Source organism: Cariama cristata, unplaced genomic scaffold, assembly GCF_000690535.1.
Source record: "Cariama cristata isolate BGI_N322 unplaced genomic scaffold, ASM69053v1 scaffold8556, whole genome shotgun sequence".
Taxonomy (NCBI): Eukaryota; Metazoa; Chordata; class Aves; order Cariamiformes; family Cariamidae; genus Cariama; species Cariama cristata.
The window spans coordinates 1-20,869 of record NW_009621515.1 but is presented as its reverse complement, the minus strand read 5'-3'; the positions used below and the strand labels follow the sequence as shown (position 1 = coordinate 20,869).

Genomic DNA, 20,869 nt, shown 5'->3' with positions numbered 1-20,869 from the left:
AGGACTGGGGAGTATGTGCATCTTACACGGTGCCTGTTCTTGGCCAGGAGCACCGAGTCCTTCCTTAAACCTCTTGAGACAGCCCCAGCCAGCAACAGAAAAGCTGCAGCAAAAGTTATGAGGAAGGGGGAAAGAGGAAGGAAAAGAGAAGCAAACCGCAAAGCAGAGCAAAAACCCCAGGCAGGGCAAGTGGAAATGGGTGGTCCCAGTGGTATGTGGTGGGATTCTCCCATCCCTCTCTTGGGACTCATCCCTACGGCTGCCTGACCGCGCTGGCGGCGAAATCCCCCGGCACTAACACCCAGGGGAGCAGAGGCGTAACGCAGAGGTTCGCTGCTCGGCTCTTCTCCCTCCCGGGAGAGCTCCCAGTCAACCCATCCCACTTCTCTCCTCCATCCCTTGTGGTCCCTGGGGCTGAATACCTGCTCTCCATCCCCCTGACACCGTGGGGCCTGTGAAGCCGTACGGACACCAAGCGGACAAGCACAGCCGTCTCAGGAAGCACAAAAGAGCTCCTGGCTGCTAATATATTTACCCAGCCCTTGTGAAAATATAAGGGTAGAATAACACTAAATGAGCGCTCTTCCTGCTCTAATCTGCCATTTGGGGAGTTATCGTACTTTATGCATCCAGCAAGATGTGCTTCACCTCCGCAGTAAAGAGCCTCAGCAGGGATCTGCGTGCAGACTCGCCCATCGAATTGCCCACAGCCCTGGCTCTTATCGCCTACTCGATTTTTGTGCAAGCCTAAAGTGAGTCCTAGTCCTGAGACAGTAATTACCATGCCTATCCCGTGTCTTACAAAAATAACAAAATTTGAGTCTTTGATAGCTGCTCATATGAGGCCCAGAAAGGTTATTTGCCAGCACTCCTGTCCTTGTTTGAGCTGAACATGGACAGACAGAGGTCCCAGGGCCTGTGCAGATGCTAGGGAAGATCAGGGAAGCAGGTTTACATCCCAAGTTCAGGACCACTGGGTCTCCCCTCTCTCCCCAAACTACAACTCCTTCCACTTTTACATTTTAAACACCGGGGCTTCCTGGTAAGTGTCCCTGACCGGGTTGCTGCCATACCACTAAACCAATACACCATCACACTGCTAGTACGTAACCTCGAAGCACCCCCTCCAGCCCTACTAGAAGTCATGTCAGAAATCCAAGAAGGGATTTCTTTCTTCTGAAAAAGGAGTTTTCTGTTGTCTTACCCGGTTATATCTACACACTTTAATCTCTACTTTGAACTACTTCCAAACCCATCCCGAGACACCGCTACAGAGCATCGCATCTGGGAGCGGCGAGCATCCGCGCTGTGCCCGACGAAGCCAGCCTCCCTTCCAGCTCCGGTGACAACGGGCCAGGGCAGGGCCACCAGCTGTGCGGTTTTTTACTTTGAAGGATGTTTTTGGGATGTAAACCACTGAGTATATTACCAAAGAGCATTCTTTTGGACTTAGGTAATGCACATTTCCAGCTTTAAGGCTGAGAACCTTCACCAGAAGATGTAGTGAGCAAACGGCTAACGCGAAAGAGGAAGGATATGCTGTCATGTCTAGAATTAAAAGAAAATAAAACGTGCACAGTGAGAAAATACACTGTTAAACTGTTTTAAATCAAAAGAATCTCTCTCATATTTGACAACTGAGACAAGACAGAGCAATCTAAAGAGTCTTCTTTTTCAACATCTAAGCTATAAAATACACTGTATGCAACTCCCCACCTTGGGAAGGTCAAGATTTCCACCACCACCACGCCATGCCCGCCCGGGCAGCTCTGCCCTCTGCCCCCGGGGTTACTCACGCCCAAGACCTCGTCCTCATCCACATCTCACGTCGCTGAATCCTTCCTGCGACTGCACTCTCCCAGACTTCAAACTACCCAAGGATTTTCCATCCCAGCTGCTTCTGAGGAGTCAAATCCTGACAATCCTTTAATTCTGGCTTTATAAAGTGGGGCTTGCACAGCTTCTCTTTGCCTGGGGGTTGTTTTTATGCTTAAACATAATTTTTGGCTGACAGGAGGACACAGCTCCGGGAGCTGCAGCCTCTCCAGGACGGTTATTTAGCACCCCTCCCTGGCAGCATCCATAAACTAGAGAAAAATGAGCTTTAAAACACAGAGAGAAGAAATAAACAAAAAAAAATGTACCAAATAGAAGATCCAGAGAAATCCAGACTGACAGCAACCACACTATACCTTTCCTTCCTAATTTCCAGGAAATTACATTCCCAAGACAATTGTGATATTCTTTAGAAACAGTCTTTCCTGCAAACAGATCTGGTGTTTCAAAAAACACAAGTCCCTGGTCTCAGGTCTATTTTTTTCTGAGCTTGTACATCAAAACGTTTTATTTGAAAAATGCTCTTAGTAACTGAAGTCATTAAGTGGGTTTCAGCTATTGAAGGTGAGCAGATGAAAGATGAACCCAGAAATACGCAGCCAGCAGACACCTCGATCTGTGTTTATCTTACATTTGGCATAGTTACAAGATCAGGGATAATTTTGTAGTCTGTTTAAAACTTGACTCAATACTGGCTAGGATAAAATTAATTTATTTGAAAGCACACACATTTGTAAATTCCTCTGCAGAGTTTCAGATGGGCTGCTTGCCATTTTTAGTACTTTCCAACTTCGTTTCATACCAAACAGGGAATTTATTTTTTTTTTTCCCCAACCAGCCAAACTCAGCCATGCACTCGCAGCCTCCCAGGCTATGCAAGGCAGGTCCCAAAACCTGAAGTTAACACTTCTGCACGGAGGTTTTGTCTTTCTGTTAGAGGGCAGGGAATTTACTGTTTCAGGTATTATGTCCTGAGATATGACATTTATATTACTGTATCTTATAAAAATTTTAAAGCTGTAAATCATTTTTGAAAAGCACAGAGGATTGTATGGGGTTTTTTAAACACCCTCTCCAGGCAAATTTCCAAACACGGTTTTTAGCAATGAGCGTACTAGGCTGTAATTCCCTTATTTGCATACTTACAGTGACAGCAACCTCAGCCAACCGTTTGCAGCAATCGTTAATTCACAGCTTGCAATGCAGTATCTTGACTTATTGATCCAATAAGCTCTGCCAATATATAAACTCCATTGTATCATCCAGTAAAACTCTCAAGGATCACTCCTGACCTCGCAGGCAAAGTACCGCATCTTCAAAACCTATTACTGGCATGCAAGCCCTTATTGGGGAAGTCTGCCCTTCAATTCACCATAATCACATTTCACTTACCAGGAATATCATCAGCGGTGCCCTCAGGTTATGATGATCTCTGCTTTCTGTGATCATATTTTCAATGTCTGGATTCATACACTGAGCCCTTTCCAGCCCTGCCGGAGTATTAGGATAGTACTTCCTTGGACATCGAGATAAACACCATGCAGCCTTTTAATTAGGATTTCTCTATTTTCTTCAAGAATTACTGAAACAGAGCATCAGCGTTGCTGGCAATCTCTAAAATTCAGCTCACTGAACAGCAGCTTCCCAAGGAATCTTGGTACATCTCACATTTGTCCTGAAGTTTTTTCCAGGCAGAGAATCCAGGGTGGACACAGATCAGCTGGCACGGATTTATGAGGGAGATGAACAGGTTTTGAGCCTTTTCTCCCCGCCCTGCCTGCCGGCGATGCCCTGGGGTAGCCGTGCCACTGTCACAGGATGCCGTCAGTCAGATGGCTTGTTGGTCTCCTCTTCAACTACCTAAATATGAATTAAGTCTTTGTCCGCGTGCCCAAGTGGAAAGCAGTTTGTGCCTAGCTACCGTCCATTTGGTTAGAAACTGGCTCAGCCTCTGCCAAAGCCGGACAGGGATGAGCCTGAGGTCAGATCAAGGCAGGAGGCTACAAGGGGCTCCCTGGCAAACGCCAGCTCCCAGGGCCAGAGCACTGTCTTCCTGGAAAGGAAAGTTTGGGATGGAGTTTGTTAAATGTTGGGGGATTTTTTCTTTTTTTTTCCCCTCCTGATGACTCCGGAGCCTCCCAGCAGTCACATGTAAACACCTGCCCTCCCAAAGAGCATCGTCACCGAGCGTCCTGAGAAAGCCTTGCCTCATAAGAAACTACGGGAAATACAGTCACAATTCATTTCAGAGCGTGAAGAGTTTTAAACCCAGCCTCTTGCTCTGCCTGACTTGGAGCAGGGATTTGAAATGAGCTTTCTCACCTTTCAGACAATGATCTTGTCCACCAGGCTAGGGAATTTTTAAGGCAGGTCTTCCTCATCTCCTGTTGAAATAGCTTCATTTAGTACAAACCGCATCCACACTGGAGCAATGAGTAAAATCCGACACGAAATTGAACTTGCTCATTTTTTTTCTTTCAGGATCAATGCATGTTTTGCTCTCTAAATAAAGCTGAAAAGTGTCAGCGTGATGGACTGACAGCTCAGGATAAATTAGGTTTTAGGGGGGAAGTTTCTCCTCTGATGAGGATACACTCACAGACACTTCAGGTCCACACCATGGACCACGTTGCTTCAGGAACCCAGGAACCCCAGTATGATTTTGGAGACATTAAACATATACATGAGCACCTCTCTAAAAACCTAAGTGACTGGGGAATCTAGAAGCAACAGCACAAGGCATTTAAATTCTGGATTCAGGGAGACAAAGGTCTCGTACAAACCTAACCCAAAGTAGTCAGAATTTGGATTGCATCCTCCTCCTCCTTACGTAGATCTCCCTCCACAAAAGCTCCTGTTTTATTTATCAGCCGAAACAACAGCAGGTTTGAGAACCGTGTACAAGTTTGGGGAGCACAGATCCCTGCTCAGTACCAGCCAAGGATGTCAGCCAAGTACCTAGTCCTGTGTGACTGTAACTACGCATTACAACCTATGATGGATTTACTTCCATGGCTTATTTTCACTGAGTGGGTGCAAATAAAAAAAAAATATCTAATTATGATTACAAAATCTGAGCCCTACCCACTGTGCATCTCATTTTCCAACTGTAAATGCAAGCAGTATCTTCCAACTTCTTAATATATTTTGTGAGAATAAATACTTTGAAGATTGAGTCAGAAGATACTCTAAACTTGCCTAAGAGATTGTTTTATCCCTTGAGGAGCCAACATGAGCAAAAAAACTTGCTATAGCTTTGGAAACAAAAAACACACACGCCCATCTCAAACTCCATCAAGACAGACAATGAAATTATTTCTCACATATGGGTATTTGCATTGTGCATTTGCACATTTTCAATTAGTAGGAGTATAGAATGGCTTGACCTTGGGGCAAAGCTTGGATGCCATTCATCTACTGTGACCACAGTCATAAACCAGCACCGGTATTTTGTGTTCCTTTGCACAGTCCATCAGTGTTGCCCGCTGTGTTTCTAGATGGCAGCTAGTATGAATTTTTCCCGGGAGCTTGCAAGTCAAATGAGACTTTAATGGTGTGACGGGAGGCTAGCAAAAGTTAGAGGAAAGGTTGAAACAGATTTCTGCGTGTCTCATCTCTCTGGCCACTTGCATGCCTTGCCAGGCAGCTCAGCTGGTTCTACCAAAACCCATTGGGATCGTCACGTTACTCCAGAAGGCAAAAAGGACCAAGTATCTTCACACTGCCAGCACGAAGGGGGGTGGAACTCCATCTCTGGCACTCCCAAAACTGACCAAATAACCACCATCTCAACAAAACAGCAGCAAGTAGGAGCCACGAAAAATCTAGTCCAAAAAGGCTATGCAAATACCAACACCCTCTTATCCTCTTTCCGATCATGCTAATGATTTTCTCTTCCCTCCCAAGGGGTGATGACTACCAGGGTCTCTGCCTTTCCTGGGCTTTGGGTGGAGGAGTTAATGTCATCCTGAGGGGGAAGGACTAGCTCCACATTTCCACCCGGTGAGGACAGAGTGCTGAGAGCTCTCCCTCCCCGTCTCTTCTCAGTGGGAAGGATCAGCCCCTCCAAAAGTACACAGACTAATGGGGTAGTAAAGATTTCCTACTCCCAGAAAAAGGGAATGCAGAAACTGCCGGCAGCATCAAGAGCAAGTGTCAAGCGCTGAAATAGTCTCTTGAGTCGGTCAGGGATCGCACAGTCTGGAGATCACTCTTAGCTAACCGTGGCACTTGTTGGGAGGGGTCTAGATATCCATATACACAGACCTAGACAGGCAGGAGTGAGATACATCTCTCTCTGTGTACATACATTTATAAAAAATTTATGGATTTGTATATATGAATAGGAACATATCCAACTCCTACACATTTAGATTTGAAAAATCAGAGAAAGGCAAATTTCTGCTGGAAGGCAGAATTTAATTCTGAAACCATTAGTTTGGTGGGTTCCTTGTTTATGAAAATTACACTAATAAACTGTGATACATAGAAGTGCCACGAGACATGATTACTTATGGATCGCAAGTACAGGTACCCCAAAAATAAAGAGATACTTACAGATCTGATGCCAAAAGACATTTGTGCAGCTCCATAAAACACTTTTTCAGAAAGTTTAAGGCTTATAGGATGATCAGCCAGAAACCACCCTGACACATCTCAATAGTATTTCCCAATAAGAAAAATGTGCCATTTTCACACAGATTTCTGGGAAGTCTGTTGAAGAGATTTTTGGATCAGAATGAGATGCAATTGTATTCTGAGGTTTTCAAATTATAAAGATTGATTTCAGCATTTTAATGCCCTAGCAGATAAAATCCACCACACGAGCTCAGAGCTCTCGGTGCACTTACAGCTTGGTTTCTACAGAAAAGAGGTTAATATTCTCTTCTGTGAAAAAGAATTGCTCATGCTAAATGAATTACAGAGTCGCTGATGTCGGAAGGAGCCTCTGGAGACCACCTGCTCCAAGCCCCTGATAAAAGCGGCTCAACTCGAGGGGATGCTCCGTGCCACAGTCCTGGCCTCAAAAGCAAAGCCATGCTCTTCGAGCGCGCCCTAGTTTTTTTTTTCTTCTTCTGGTTTAAAGTCCTGCGAGTATCTATACTTAGCTATCAGTGTTTTGCTGCCTTGATGCTAGGGTATGGATTTTAAAAAATATATTTAGTGAAGAAAATAAGGAGAGGTAGATGCTTCAGTACCTTATAAAAATCCAGTTAGGTAATTTACCTCTCTATGAATTACACTACATGACTTTTTGCAGTGATACACTGAATGTGAATTATACAAGTCTCCACAAAGGTCTTGAAAAATTATTTTTGAGTATTTTCCTTTCTATATAAAGATGATGTTGATGCTGCTATGGAAGAGGCTCGTGTCTCTGCAAGTTAAAATCATAGAACCACAGAGTATCTCAAGTTGGAAGGGACCCATAAGGGTCATCCAATCCAGCTCCCGGCTGCTCGCAGGACTATCTAACACTAAACCATACGACTCAGAGCATCGTCCAGATGCTCACTGAACTCTGACAGGCTTGCTGCCGTGACCACCGCCCTGGGGAGCCCGTGCCAGCGACCGACCTCAGCAGCTATTTTACTCACACAGTGATGCATATCATGTAAGATTGTTTTCCTTCAACTCTGTGGCAGTGGGAAGCAATGGATGCTAAGATACATAAACGCTTCATTGACCAGGAAAAGGTCGAACTGCTGATACAATCAGCTCCACAGGCACAGCAGGCTGTAACATAGGAGGGAAGGGTTGAGAGGAGACACTCATTTCACCCACACGCTCAGCCAGCATATAACTGATGCTTCTTCAAGAGAAGAAAATGGGCCAGGGCCAGGCCCTGTGACTGCTGCCTGATTGCTCCTTCCTGAGCAAAATGTAACTTGACGAGAGACTGTATTTTTTGTTTGGCTTTGTACCATTGACTGGGCCATTTGTATCTGTTTGATTAGAAACAGGGGATCTGCTGTCCTTCAAGGGAGGTAACAGCCAAATGAAAAAAAAAACAAACAACCCACAACACTTTTTGAACTGAGCAGTAGATTTGGAAATGTTATCAAAGTGATCTTGAGCAGAATGTCATTACAACTGAGTGATGTGGTGATGTGTACCATCAGCACTCAGTTATCCCCACATGGGTTATCCCAGCCACTGATGCTAGTTAGCTCAAGCACAGCTCTTCATCAGCATTACAAAACTGCATCAAAAGACAGATTTAGCTGTCCGTAGTGTGGCCACTTGGCTGAGAACAAAGCCTGAGATGGTGAAGTACTGTTTGACGTAGATAGCTCTGTGCCTGGCCAGCACTAGAGGATGTGATGTGCTTTGGTGGCTGGGAACCATGAACAGCACCGTGCAGGTACCACATGTCTTGGTCAGAATGGGTTTATGTTCAGTTCCACGTCTTGGCCCTGATGCCACAGCAAAACAAAACCAGTGCAGGCAGCTTTGCGAGTCTTTGGAGCAGGTGGCAATTAAAGGGAGCTTGCTCAGTTGTAGCACAAAATGAGAGAGACGGTGTATTTTTCTTTTTTTTCCTGATGTTCATTTAACAGTGGAAGAGTCATCTGTAAGTATGGGAAATTCCATAGCTGTTTTGTTTAAGTTTGCCTCAAGGTGAGGTACCAGATAAGCGCACAAGGGGCAGTGGTCACGGCAGCAAGCCTGTCAGAGTTCAACGAGCATTTGGGCGATGCCAAGTTGTATGGTTTGGTTTTAGGTAGTCCTACGAGGAGCAGGGAGCTGGACTCGATGATCCTTATGGGTCCCTTCCAACGTGAGATATTCTGTGATTCTAGGGTAAGTACAAAGATATATGACAAGTATATCACAAGTGACATTGCTTTTGTAGCACAGTATGCATAAATCATCTATTTTTGCCAATCAATAAATTACTTAAAATTATTTAGAACAGATGCAAAACATTTACATTTCTCAGATTAACGTGAAATCTTACTCCTTGTTTTTAATAACATGGGAGAGAGATGAAGCAGAACAACAGAAACACTTAAGTAATACCAATGTATTTTATGTCTTCAAGTTAGTATTCATTTTTAAAGAGTCGCACAAAACAACTTCAGAGAACCACACCTCTTATAGTTTCCCATTAGTTATCATGGTTACTGAAAATACAAAAAACATTTTAAACTTGTTTTAACCTGAAGCTCTTGTAGTTAATAGTTTTTGTAAAGTTCAGCCTCTGCTGTAACCGAACACCACAGTCGCAAGCATCAAAAAGTTACAGGTACTTTCCACATTAAGTTAGTAATCTCAGATAAACTATCATGCAACAGTACAGCACTGCAAAAATACCTCCATAAATTTTGATTAGAAAGATCATATCTGAAATTTAGGACAGCAGTGCTTGTACATAAAAGCCTATAAACAAAATCTGTCAGCAAAATCAGTAAATGGTTGAATTATGTCAACAGTTGTATTAAATAATATTTAGTAGACTAATATATCATGCCATATGAAAATAACTCTTTAGAAAGGTTATAGTGGATATATTCACTGAATACTTTTGTACTATAGCACTCGTATTATGAATGGAACTGTTTATGGCAGGGACATTTTCTTTGGTACAATGCACTTAACATGAAACCAAGTTTGCCACACGTGTGTAATGCAAGTGCGTATCAAGGCAGACTTGGAACAGAAAGTCTGTGAGGGCAATGACAGTAATCGCCGCACCATACGCGTACAGATCATAATTCAAAATTCTTCTTTTGCAGCACGCAGCAACAAGAGATATTTTGCAAATCCTTTAGTATGAAACTGCAACTCCTATACTTCCAAAAGCATACCGTGAATCATTGCTTCCTCAAGAGAAATTATCAATATAGTTTCTTCTGTCATGAGTATTATGTAAAGCTGGAACTGAAAAACAAAAGCAAGCATATAAACTGTAACATACTCTGAAGAAATAAAGCTAAAACAGAGAAAACAAACCTAAAAATTTTCTGAAGTTGAGAGTTACTCATAATAGTGCAGATAATGACTTCAGTTACCAAGAATTCCATTTGCACATGTAAATCCAGAAGAAGGAGTCTAGGAAAAGGAATTCAGTAACATTACTTGAAATGCAATAAATTTTGGCAAAAGCAGGCTGCTAGCATACCCCAAAAATGTCAAAGCTGTCTTGATGATATTTGTGGAAGTATGTACACACATCTAGTTTCTAAAGTTTTTCATAATCTAGCAGTTATGAATAATTACTGCATCAAAAAATCTGCTTTCAATTGCAGTAAGATATTAATCAACAAAATGTTACCTGCAGTACAGTTGTAACCTATCAGGAAAGGAAATTAGTAAGTTAATTGACTGGTTTTGGAGGAGAAAAAAAAATGTAATTCAATTTAATTTCATGTTTATATATGAACATTTAATTCAATGTTTATATATGAAGAAGCTGGGCATGTTATTCTGGAGACTACTTTTGAATATATTTCTGAAATTTCACAACTTAATCGAGCTTTTCTTTTGGGAGTGGAGAAAGAAAGAAGTGGGCAGGAGGGAAGACAGTAAAATGTTTTGTCGGGTCATATTCTGCACTCAGTGTGATTTTACAGCCAATTTTATGAATCTCTCCTCTCAAAAATCTGTACTGGGAAGATACATCCACTATCATGGGACAGCAGCAGTCAGACTGCTTCATAAAACTAACATATCCTACACTCAAAACCTGAGTGTTGCAATTAAATGCTATGTCTGGAATTCCCTGGGTGAATTTCTCTCCCTCTCTAACTTCTCCCTCTCCTTCTGTTCATGAACATTCACAATTTCTTCATCTCTGACATCAAAGCACAGGAGTTCAAGTCGAAAACCTTGGTTCCTTCATGGAAAAAGAAAAAAAAAGAAAGAATGCTTACAGAACATACAGCAATTACTCTAAAAGTAAATCCAAGCATGAGGATATTTTACACACTTCTGTCTTCTTATCACATAACAGAATAGGAGCATGTTTGTGTCTTTTCCAAAAGACTACTGATATTTGCGTTATAAAAGTGACATATGAAGAATTATTTTTTTCCTGCCTCCGATGACTAGCATCAGCACTTACTTTTTGCGGTCCTTGTCTCTCTTCAAACTAACAACAGGGGTAGAGACAGATGCTTGTGACTGGAGTAATTCAGCATTAGCTTTCTTCTCAACAAACATAGCTATTTCATCTTCAAGAACTTTTTTCTTTTTCTCTAATTTCAGTTTCACTTCTTGATGCATTAGCATATGATGTTCAAATTTAGTCTGTACCTGTTTAAAGAAAGCACAGAAAAGTAGTATTTCCAACTAGTAACACAAGGTGGTGATACCACAATACAAAAGCCCTCTGCAATTGAACAGTAAAACCCATCTCAACTTGTGTTAAAAGTCCTAAGAAATTGCAGTTCTTTTCCAAAACTGGTAAGACTGAAAAACAGAAATCCAGAAAAATAATCATTCGTATCAGATTGTTCTGATAGAAGCCAAGCTACTACACACAAAGTACAGATGGAAACCATGGAAGGTACTAAGCGAGTATTAGATTTCCTACTAGATTTTACTCTATTATATCAAAAATAAGGCAGCCTTTAGAGAGAAAACAATTACCAACAGAAGAATTAAATTAGGATCTGTCAAGTAGAATCTACTTCCCTAAAACCAAGTGGGCAAGGAATCATACATACTGTAGTTACACAGGTATGTATTTTCATATCTAATTTTAATATACATATTAATTACATTTACATATTAATATGTACACACACACTAAGTCTGATTGAGGGAGTTACTTGTGGGCTGCAAGAAGTTAACTGCTTTTCTGCAGCAATTGTTCCATATTGGTTTTTACTCTCCAGATGCATTTTGACCAGTTTAAACCTACTGTGAAGTTGTGCGTGACACCCAAAGGGCACCTCACTTCACCCTTCCTCACCTCCCACCTCCCCCACACAAACTCTCCTAGAATCCCGCTCCTGTATCCATCTGTATTGGTGTAACTCAGTCTGAGGGCAGCTATACTGGTATAGAAATCAGAGAGATTTATTTCCATCTTTCGCAAAGAACGAACTAAGAAATAACCAAGATTATAAACATAACAGTATGCCTGTTCTACACAGTAGAGCCATCAGATTTTACAAATGTGTGGGTATGTATACTATTTATTTATTTATTTCATTGCAACAGATGCATTGCAAAAACAGGTATACCAATAAAAACATTCAAGGTAGAAACAGTAAGGTCTTAAATGACTGTAAGGCTCAGGAGTGGTAACACTGCACATTGCACCTACAAACGAAGGATGTGAAAGCAATCTTAAGTACAACAGAAATCCCTGGTTTTCTTTAGTTTCCAGATACACATACGCACTTCTTGGAGTGTGAGCAGCAAGAGGATATGACAAATGTTCTTTAGGAGTGACTGCATCACCACTTTCCCACATCAGGAACTGGGAAAACAAATATCCATAATTCAATTGCAATATGCAGAGCTCACAAACTGCCTGGTATAAATCATAGAAGGAAAACATCAAAGGGTACCACAGATACTGTGTAAGACCCAGCTGAACTCAAATTGAACATGGCCAAGTATTCTTCCAATTGTATATAGCCTCATACTGAGAAGGATTGAACCCAATTTTTTTCTCCACAAGTAGCATGGGGGACTTAACAGACTTAGAAAACAAAGTATTAGGCTTTCTTCTTATTTAAAACATGCATCTGAACACCTTGCAAAAACTGCAACATCTTTGCTGGGATACTGAGGTACAGAAAAGAGGGTTAATAAATATACATAGGTTTCCAATTTCAATTAAACCAGTGTTTGAATATAAATACGCATGACCATGATAGAGTCTGGCAGAAAGTAGATGAGAAGATCCTGTTTTGCCAGTCCAGCTTGACAGGACTAAATCTTCAACAACATATTCAAGAAATGTTCTGCATCTCCAAATATTCTTAAGGCAGCTTAAAACAAGCCCCCGCCCCTCCCCACTTTCAAGCCTTTCAACATGAGGGTTGAGCTTATATTTAATAACTGAACCTGGAGGTCATACAAACATACATGCCCCACTCTCTTGGGCTGAAAAAGAAGTCATGGGATTTTTTCCTGAAATCTTAGTTTTTACAGAGCAACCTATGCATGAAAAGCACCTACTGTGCCACTATGGCATACCAATGTTTCTCAGCATACTGCTAGAGAAGATGAAGAAACACGCAACCATTATATTCATCACTCTCTTACTTCACCATATCACCTCCTACACTATTGACTTGTCCCAGCTATCCACGAAACCCTTTAGACCATAAGCTCCTTTCTTCCAAAAGACAATTGCCATTTACAGAATCACAGAATCATTCAGGTTGGAAAAGACCTTTAAGATCATCGAGACCAACCATTAACCTAACACTGCCAAGCCCACCACTAACCCATGTCCCTAAGCACCACACCTACACGTCTTTTAAATACCTCCAGGGATGGGGACTCCACCACTTCCCTAGGCAGCCTCTTCCAGTGCTTGACAACCCTCTCAGTGAAGAAATTTTTCCTAATATCCAATCTAAACCTCCCCTGGCGCAACTTGAGGCCATTTCCTCTCATCCCATCACTGCTTACTTGGGAGAAGAGACCGACCCCCATCTCACTACAACCTCCTTTCAGGTCACTGTAGAGAGCGATCAGGTCTCCCCTCAGCCTGCTCCAGGCTAAACAACCCCAGCTCCCTCAGCTGTTCCTCATCAGACTTGTCTTGCTGGCTTGTGCCTAATCAATCTGCTAATCCAATCAATCTGTGTAATCAATCTGCTTTTGATTTTAAGCATTACTGCTCTCAAAACATGAGGATATTATAAATATCAACTAGTTGTGATTTTACTAAGAACTTTTCCAAATCGCAGCAAACAAACTGAAGACAGGCAGGCACGCTTACCTGTTGCTCTGCTTCTTTCAATATTGCTTCTTTCTCCTTCACTCTCTGCACAAACTGTTGTCTCATCTCCTCCTCTTTCCTTTGCATTTCAAGGTAGAACTCATGTCTCTTTGCCTCATAGGCTTCCTGTAGACTGAAGTCCAAAAATGTAAGCAAGTCTCCAGCATGCGGCTTTATTCAATGTGGAAAACCAACAATCTGGAACATTATTTAAACAATTAATATTCATCTGAAATATTAAATTCTACAGCTTCTCACATAAAAATTCATAAACAGAAGCAAGCATCTTACTGCTCTAAATTTTTATTTAAGTAAGCAACTCTGAGTAAAATTGTTTATGCTTACTGCTCCTGGGCAATTTACATTTGAAAGTAAATACAGCACTTTAGGAATCCCATGTTCGAAAGACTTGAGTTATAACTTTCTGCCTCCAACATGCATAACCTTTATCTTTAAATTACTTATTAATAAGACACCAAAATTGCCACAAGAAGCTCCCAAAATTTCCACATTCTGAAACCTCAGCCATAAATAGGACATTACAAAAACAATGCATCTGGAGCATTAACACAACTAGCAAACTGATTATTCCTATATGAAAAGTAAGGAGAACAATAGGACCTTCAAAATATATAGCACTCTCTTTATGTAATGTCAAAAATTTAAATATGACAGAGTTACATTAATATAGAATAAATACAATTTCCTAGGTAGTTCAACATCCAAAAGATAGGGTTACTTTCCAACATGCATCAGCCAAAACCTCAAGACTGTTTTTTCCTGAATCCTCTCTCCCAGAAGCTAATACACTGCATACATACCACACTTATATTTGAAATTATACAGGAGGTATAATTAGTTCAGATCATTGGGCAAATTATCTGGCAACAGAATAAAACAGCAAGTAATTAAAACATCTCTACTTTTACATCGATGCCACCCTTCCTTTTTTTTTTTTTCAAAGTTACTCTACTAGACATTTCAGTACACAAGACAAGTTTTTCCCTCCGAACAACAGGTACTTGAAATTGAGAAACTTCTTTCATATCAAAGCATATCACAGCAAATTAAAAGATGCTGGTAATTTATTCATCTACTACTAGAGGTTTGACATTTTCAGGGTCTATACCACCACTGTTATCACCGCAGTGCTGGCAGGAAAAGTTCTGCTTTTCAGGGAAAAAGGAACAGAGCTTGTGCACGGATGTATCTCATGCACCAAAGAGCACACTACCTTTGAAAAGCAGACCTGCTTAATGACACCAGCTCTTCCAACAAAGCATGTACCACAAACTTCTCTAAGCCACAAGATTTCAGAGAGGCAGAACTGGTGGATCGGAGCTGTGCTAATGGTTATTACGAAAACAAAAGGATCTGTCCAGTATCTTGTAGGACACAGGGCTTATGAACGGATCAAAACATGGATAATGTTCTAGCTTTTTATTCTAGGGCAATTCTCCTACATCATTCATCTCCTCTAACACTTCCTGAGGGCGGACTAGTCAGCCCTTCTAAGCTAACATGAGTTACTCTCCTTTGCCAGGTCTAAGCTAACATGAGTTACTCTCCTTTGCCAGGTATCTCATGCCCTCCAGTCTGACGTAACATAAATACATATCTATATCAAATATTTAAATTTGCTTTATATTTTTAATACACATACACACTTTTGTACCAGTTTTTAAGTCACATCTTTTATTGTTTCTATTAAAACAGTTTATAAATGGAAAGACTTGTAAAAAAGGACATCTAAAAACTTAATTATTTAGAGCAACAGTAGGCTTAAATATCTCTCTTCTATATTTAAATTCACGATGACTGGGCAGTTTCCCAATCCTAAAGTTTCTTATTCGTATTCAAAATATAACCTAAAAATAGAGAAAAATCCTCTTGAAATTGCACATGCAGACTTAATGTCTGTGAGATCTCCAGGTCAGAGCGCTCTTCCCATTCTATCTTATTTGAGCAATACATTGCAACACAGCAAATTCAGAACCACCACCTTTTCGGGTTGGTTGGTTTGTTTGTTTTTCATCAGCTGCAAAGTAACTTACATCGTCCTGAAATTGTATCTACCATGTGAAACGAGGGCATGGTTTTCACACAGGTATATTAATCCACACTATCTTTAAGTTTAGACAGCATATGTAATAACAATAAAGCTACAGCACAGGTTTTTCAAGTGCTAGCAGTCTCATTACACACACTTTTGGGCCCTGTGTCAGTTCTGCTAGCTCACATGCTGCCTTTGGGTGCAATAAAGCCACTAGAGCAAGTGCTAGACTAAGCTAATATGCTGCAATCGCACCTTCATTTCATTTCATTATGTGGATGTCTTTAGACTCAACCTAAGCTAATTTATCAGGTAAAAGCAATTTTGTCTTGAAATTAGTAAAAGATTAACTTTGAAGACACTGGATTTACGAAGCAATCAAACTACATGTATAAGGAAGAGGAGAAATAAAAGTGTATTTTTTAAATCCCCCCTCCCCCTGGACTGAATTGTTCTGGAAGTCGCAATGACAAAATTAAAACAAACTTTCCTCTTCCGTGTTTGGCATATCAGCAACATAATGATCCAAACAGCCTTTGGTTTTAGGACGTTCGAGGAGGAAGGGAAAATAGTTCACTAGGTCTTAAGTCAGTCCTTTCAACATTACTGCGTCCATTGCTCGCAGTAAAACACTTCTCCGTTCACCTGAAGACTGATTTCACTGCTTCTCATACAGCACATTATGAAAACCAAATTCACAGGTTCTCTCATTCTTCTGGGTCGGACCTCTAGAATTTTATACTCTGCACAAACCACTTGCAAAACTAAGATGTTAAAGATAATTATTTAAATAATGTATTCTTATTGAGGTTTTGGAGGAAGGGAAGGGATTGTGAAGATAGTCTACACCTTACTAATCCATTACATACCTTGTAACAGCACTATTACCTATCACCTACCTTTCTACAGAAGCATAGCTGTGACATACAGTTTTTCTATCTGCGTAAGACTTAGAACATGGAAGCCTAAATATAAAGATGCAAATCAAACAAGTTATGTTCATAAATAAAGACTCTGACTGAAGTGAATTCAGCTCTCAGTGGAACACAATGTTTGTGCACTTTGAATAACACACATATTTACACAGTATTTTACAGTTTGTTCACTTAAATTTTAAAAAGCTTTCAAATTTGAAAACTACACTTGTAACTTTTTGCTTAACATTCAATTATCAATTAAGGTGTATCATAAAAACTAAAAAATGTAAAAGTTAACTAGTGGCAGGTATTTTTAGCATGGTCCTTTGACTCAGTGAACTACCCAAGCTGACATTAAGCAACGCTAAGGATGTGGTAGATCTAAATAATCACCATTTTCCCAGTGGAGGCATGAAACAGGCATTTTGGATGCGGTTCAGTCTTACCATAAGGAGGTTAAAATATTTAGCTCAAATGCAAAGGTCTGCAGTTGGTCAGATGAGTTCTATTCCCAAGTGACTTCTTAAGGAAGAAGTCCAATAGTCTTTCAGATACTAAGTTTCCTTTCTTAGAAAAGACAACTAGAGTCATATCAACCTTCCTCTACAAATAAACTTATTCACATCACTGAATCCTTCCTGTTTTTCTGTCATCATCCTCAAAATAGACTGAAAAAATAAACATGTTCTTAAACTTAAACCTAAACCCAATGAAAAGTCTATGCTCAGTTTCAGTTGGTTTTAAACCTCATTCACCTTTGGTGCTCTATTTATGGAAAAGATTTATTCCTTTCTTGTTAAGTCAAGAGAAATGTCAAGAGACCACTGTGATTCATGGTCAGCTCAAGATAATCTAAACGAACTAATCTTTAAATGTGCCTTGACATTAAGACTTCAGAAAGAATTGCCCACGTCCAGCATCTTCCTTGGCTACATTAATCTTATTTAATTATTATTGTTTGAACAATATATAAATTAGACCTAGTCAAAGTGAAAGAAATGCTGCTCCATCGACACTCTATGAGTTACAGTAACTGCAACTGCCTTAGAACCTCTGTGCAAAGTACAGGTGAAAGCAAAGAATTTAAGCCACTAAAACCAACTATTTGGAGGGAAGCCATTTAAGTGTCATTTATTTTTACCAGAGCAGAATGGGTAAAGACAGTCTGATCACTAAGTAAAACAAGAACTAAACAAACCAGTTGGTTCAAAGCACTAGGAACTATTCTTAATGCAAAGTCTTATTTTGTTTTCATGTCTGCTTTAAGTCAGTATTTCCCACCATGACTATGCAATAATAGCACTTTGCTAAACCATGAAGGCTTGAACAACAGAAGCATCAGTTCTTCCCCATCAGGATTCTAACACAAAATACAGTCCCATGCATAAATGACCAAAGGAAGTTGGAAGAAGGAGAGGGAGATGACAGAATTGGAAATAAAAGATTAAACAAACTGGATATAGAAATTGTAAATACCTCCTGCAGAAAGTAGCTTTAGTACATGAAACAACCAAGTGTCTCTAACCCCCTGCTTAACTCTCCTTTGGAATCCTGTATTAGCTTCCTACAGTCTAGCAAGAGATTTCTTGACCTGAAAAGGCTAGACATTTGTTATTATGGTAGATAATGTGGGAAGCCAACAGTGTAACCAATGATTTTGTAAAAGTTTTTGCTTCAGTTCCTTCTGAACTTTGAGTCCAACCAAACCATTGTTCAGAATCAGATATTATTAAGAGAGAAAGTAAAACAGCACGCTAATATATGATGAAAATAATTTAAAACACGAGGTGCACGTACCTGAAAAAAACTGATACTCTCTATCACAAAAAATTAAAATCCCCAGGTTTATTCTAAAAGATAAATATTTCAGAAATACAACTAGCTTGTATGTGTTTAAAAGCAAGGCTCATATAATCCCATATACTTCTCCATGAAGATAACTGAACGAACAGCTATGTACTCACTCCGACTAAAAAAACCCGATTCTTTCCCTCTTAGAAAACCTATTGTATGTATGAAGCCTGCTCTGTATTGGGTTGACACAGTGAAATGTGAAGTGAATGGATGCTGAAAGCAAGTGCTGCACATGAAGTCCTTTACCTGACGGGTTTGTTCTCAGGGCCAACGTCTCTGAAGCCCATCTCTTCCAGTCTGCAGCGTCTGTACAACTCATAATGTCGTGCATGAGTCTGTTCTCTCAAGTCTTCCATATTTGTGCAGATTAGCATCTCACGAAGCTTGACAAAGTCACAGTGGTTCTCATTTTCCACTAATCAGTTAAAAGCGGAAGATTTTATTATTATGTACAAGTAGTAAAATTGTCAAAATATATTTTAAACCGCATTGAGATCCATTTATTTTGTTTACTAATTATATTTCCAGGAAAAGGTATCTCATTTATTATAGCTCTTATACTCCCTTATAATTTCTAATATACACATTGAAGGACTAACTGTAAGTACTGGTGGACATGTTCCAACACATCCAGATTTCCTGTTCAAGTTGAACAACGATAAATTTCTCTTTTCTTCCCCTCTTCTTTACAGACAATCATAAAACTTTGGAATTTGGTAGTGCTAGAGACACTGCCAGCATAGTGACCTACCCAAATATTACATACACCATCTCATAGCTTAATTCCAGGGATGCATCAGTGCTGATGAAACTACTGGTTAGTGCACACCACAAGTATTAACTCCTAAACTCCTTAAACTGTTGATCCAAAATACAATCAATATGGCATCAGTGCATAATACCAGCCTCTTCTAGTATTTGTGAATTTTATACTTCAACAACAACAAAAATCTCGTAAGATACCTTCGAGAATTCATTTACCTTGTACAATGCCCCAAGGGTACTGACGAGCTCTCACCATTTTATTTCCAATTTTCACCTCTTCCGTACTTCCTATGACGGCAAATGGCAGATGCCCCTGTAAGAGTCACACCAATACAGTCTATCTCTCAGCATTCTTATGTCAGAACTGAAACACTTCAGAAATAAATTAGGGGGAAAAAAACACCATTTCAGGAAAAGCCAACAGGCAGTTTCAAACCACAAACTGCTTTGAAGAGATCAGTAGCTAGTCAAACTACCGACACAAAAGCCAAGCTACAATAACAAAACCGGGAGAAGCGACTGATAGACCAGATGGGTGTGCTGCCAACCCAGAGGAACCTCGACAGACTGGAGAAATGGGCCAAGAGGAATCTCAGGAAGTTCAAATGAGACCAATGTCAGCACGTCAGGAGGAATAACCCCACGCTCCAGCATGTGCTGGGGACCGACTGTGGGGAAAGGCACTTTGCAGAAAAGAGGTGGGGTTCCTGGTGGACAACAGCTTGGACCTGATTCAGGAGGTCTGCCCCACTGGGAAAGGCAGACGACTGCTTCCTGAGCTGCATTAGGTGGAAATGGAAAGTTGCTCTAGAACACATCCCCCTGATTCGCATTCAGGCAGAGTTCATACCCCCAGTAACAGTCATGAGACGATCACAGGTCTGAACCCGAGGTATGGTTACTGCTGTGGGCTCAGCCACATGGCCACAAATACATGCTGGGTACTGACTGACCGCGTGCTGACCCACAACAACCAACCAAATAAGAAAAAAAAATCATTAACTGAAAAATAAATCAGCAGCTGACCATGAAAGGGGTAAGTAAGAGACCACCACCCCCTAAGCAGAAGGACCTGTTGCCGAAGAGCCTGCACATCCACTCTCCCTGGCACATATGACGGAGGCTGGGACTGCAGAGCCATACACTCTGGCATACCGGCTCCTCCTCCCTGCTTTCACACCCCAGTACATGCAAACGTATGTTCATGTGCATCTACAAACATCTGCACATAAAGAGAAAATACAGGCAGAGTGCTCAAAGCAAAGCCGTCTAGCTTCACAAGCTTAGTTGAAGCTGGTAGATATGCCTGGGAGGATCTTAAAGGACAAAAGTAAAAAAGCCAGAATTATATCTGACTTTCTAATCGCCACAGAAAATTTGTCCTAATTTCAAATGAAAGTACTAAATAAAAGGAGAAAGCAGATGGAAAACTTGCTATCATAAAGACCATAGAAAACTGGAGAAACAAGGCACTTGAGTATCTTCCCTAACAGATGTAAGGTAGTCCGGGTCCTGCACTTCGGTCACAACAAC

General features: G+C 40.7%; 1 protein-coding gene across 1 annotated transcript; it reads right to left on the bottom strand.

Moving 5' to 3' along the window:
* Positions 1-10,545: 10,545 nt before the first annotated feature.
* Positions 10,546-19,649, bottom strand: LOC104163102 (septin-10-like; the record flags this gene model as incomplete). The annotated part of the gene is made up of 5 exons (XM_009701990.1): positions 10,546-10,675; positions 10,904-11,094; positions 13,748-13,880; positions 18,818-18,986; positions 19,553-19,649. Coding segments are annotated over 5 exons (720 nt in total), but the record flags the coding sequence as incomplete, so codon positions are not given.
* Positions 19,650-20,869: the final 1,220 nt, after the last annotated feature.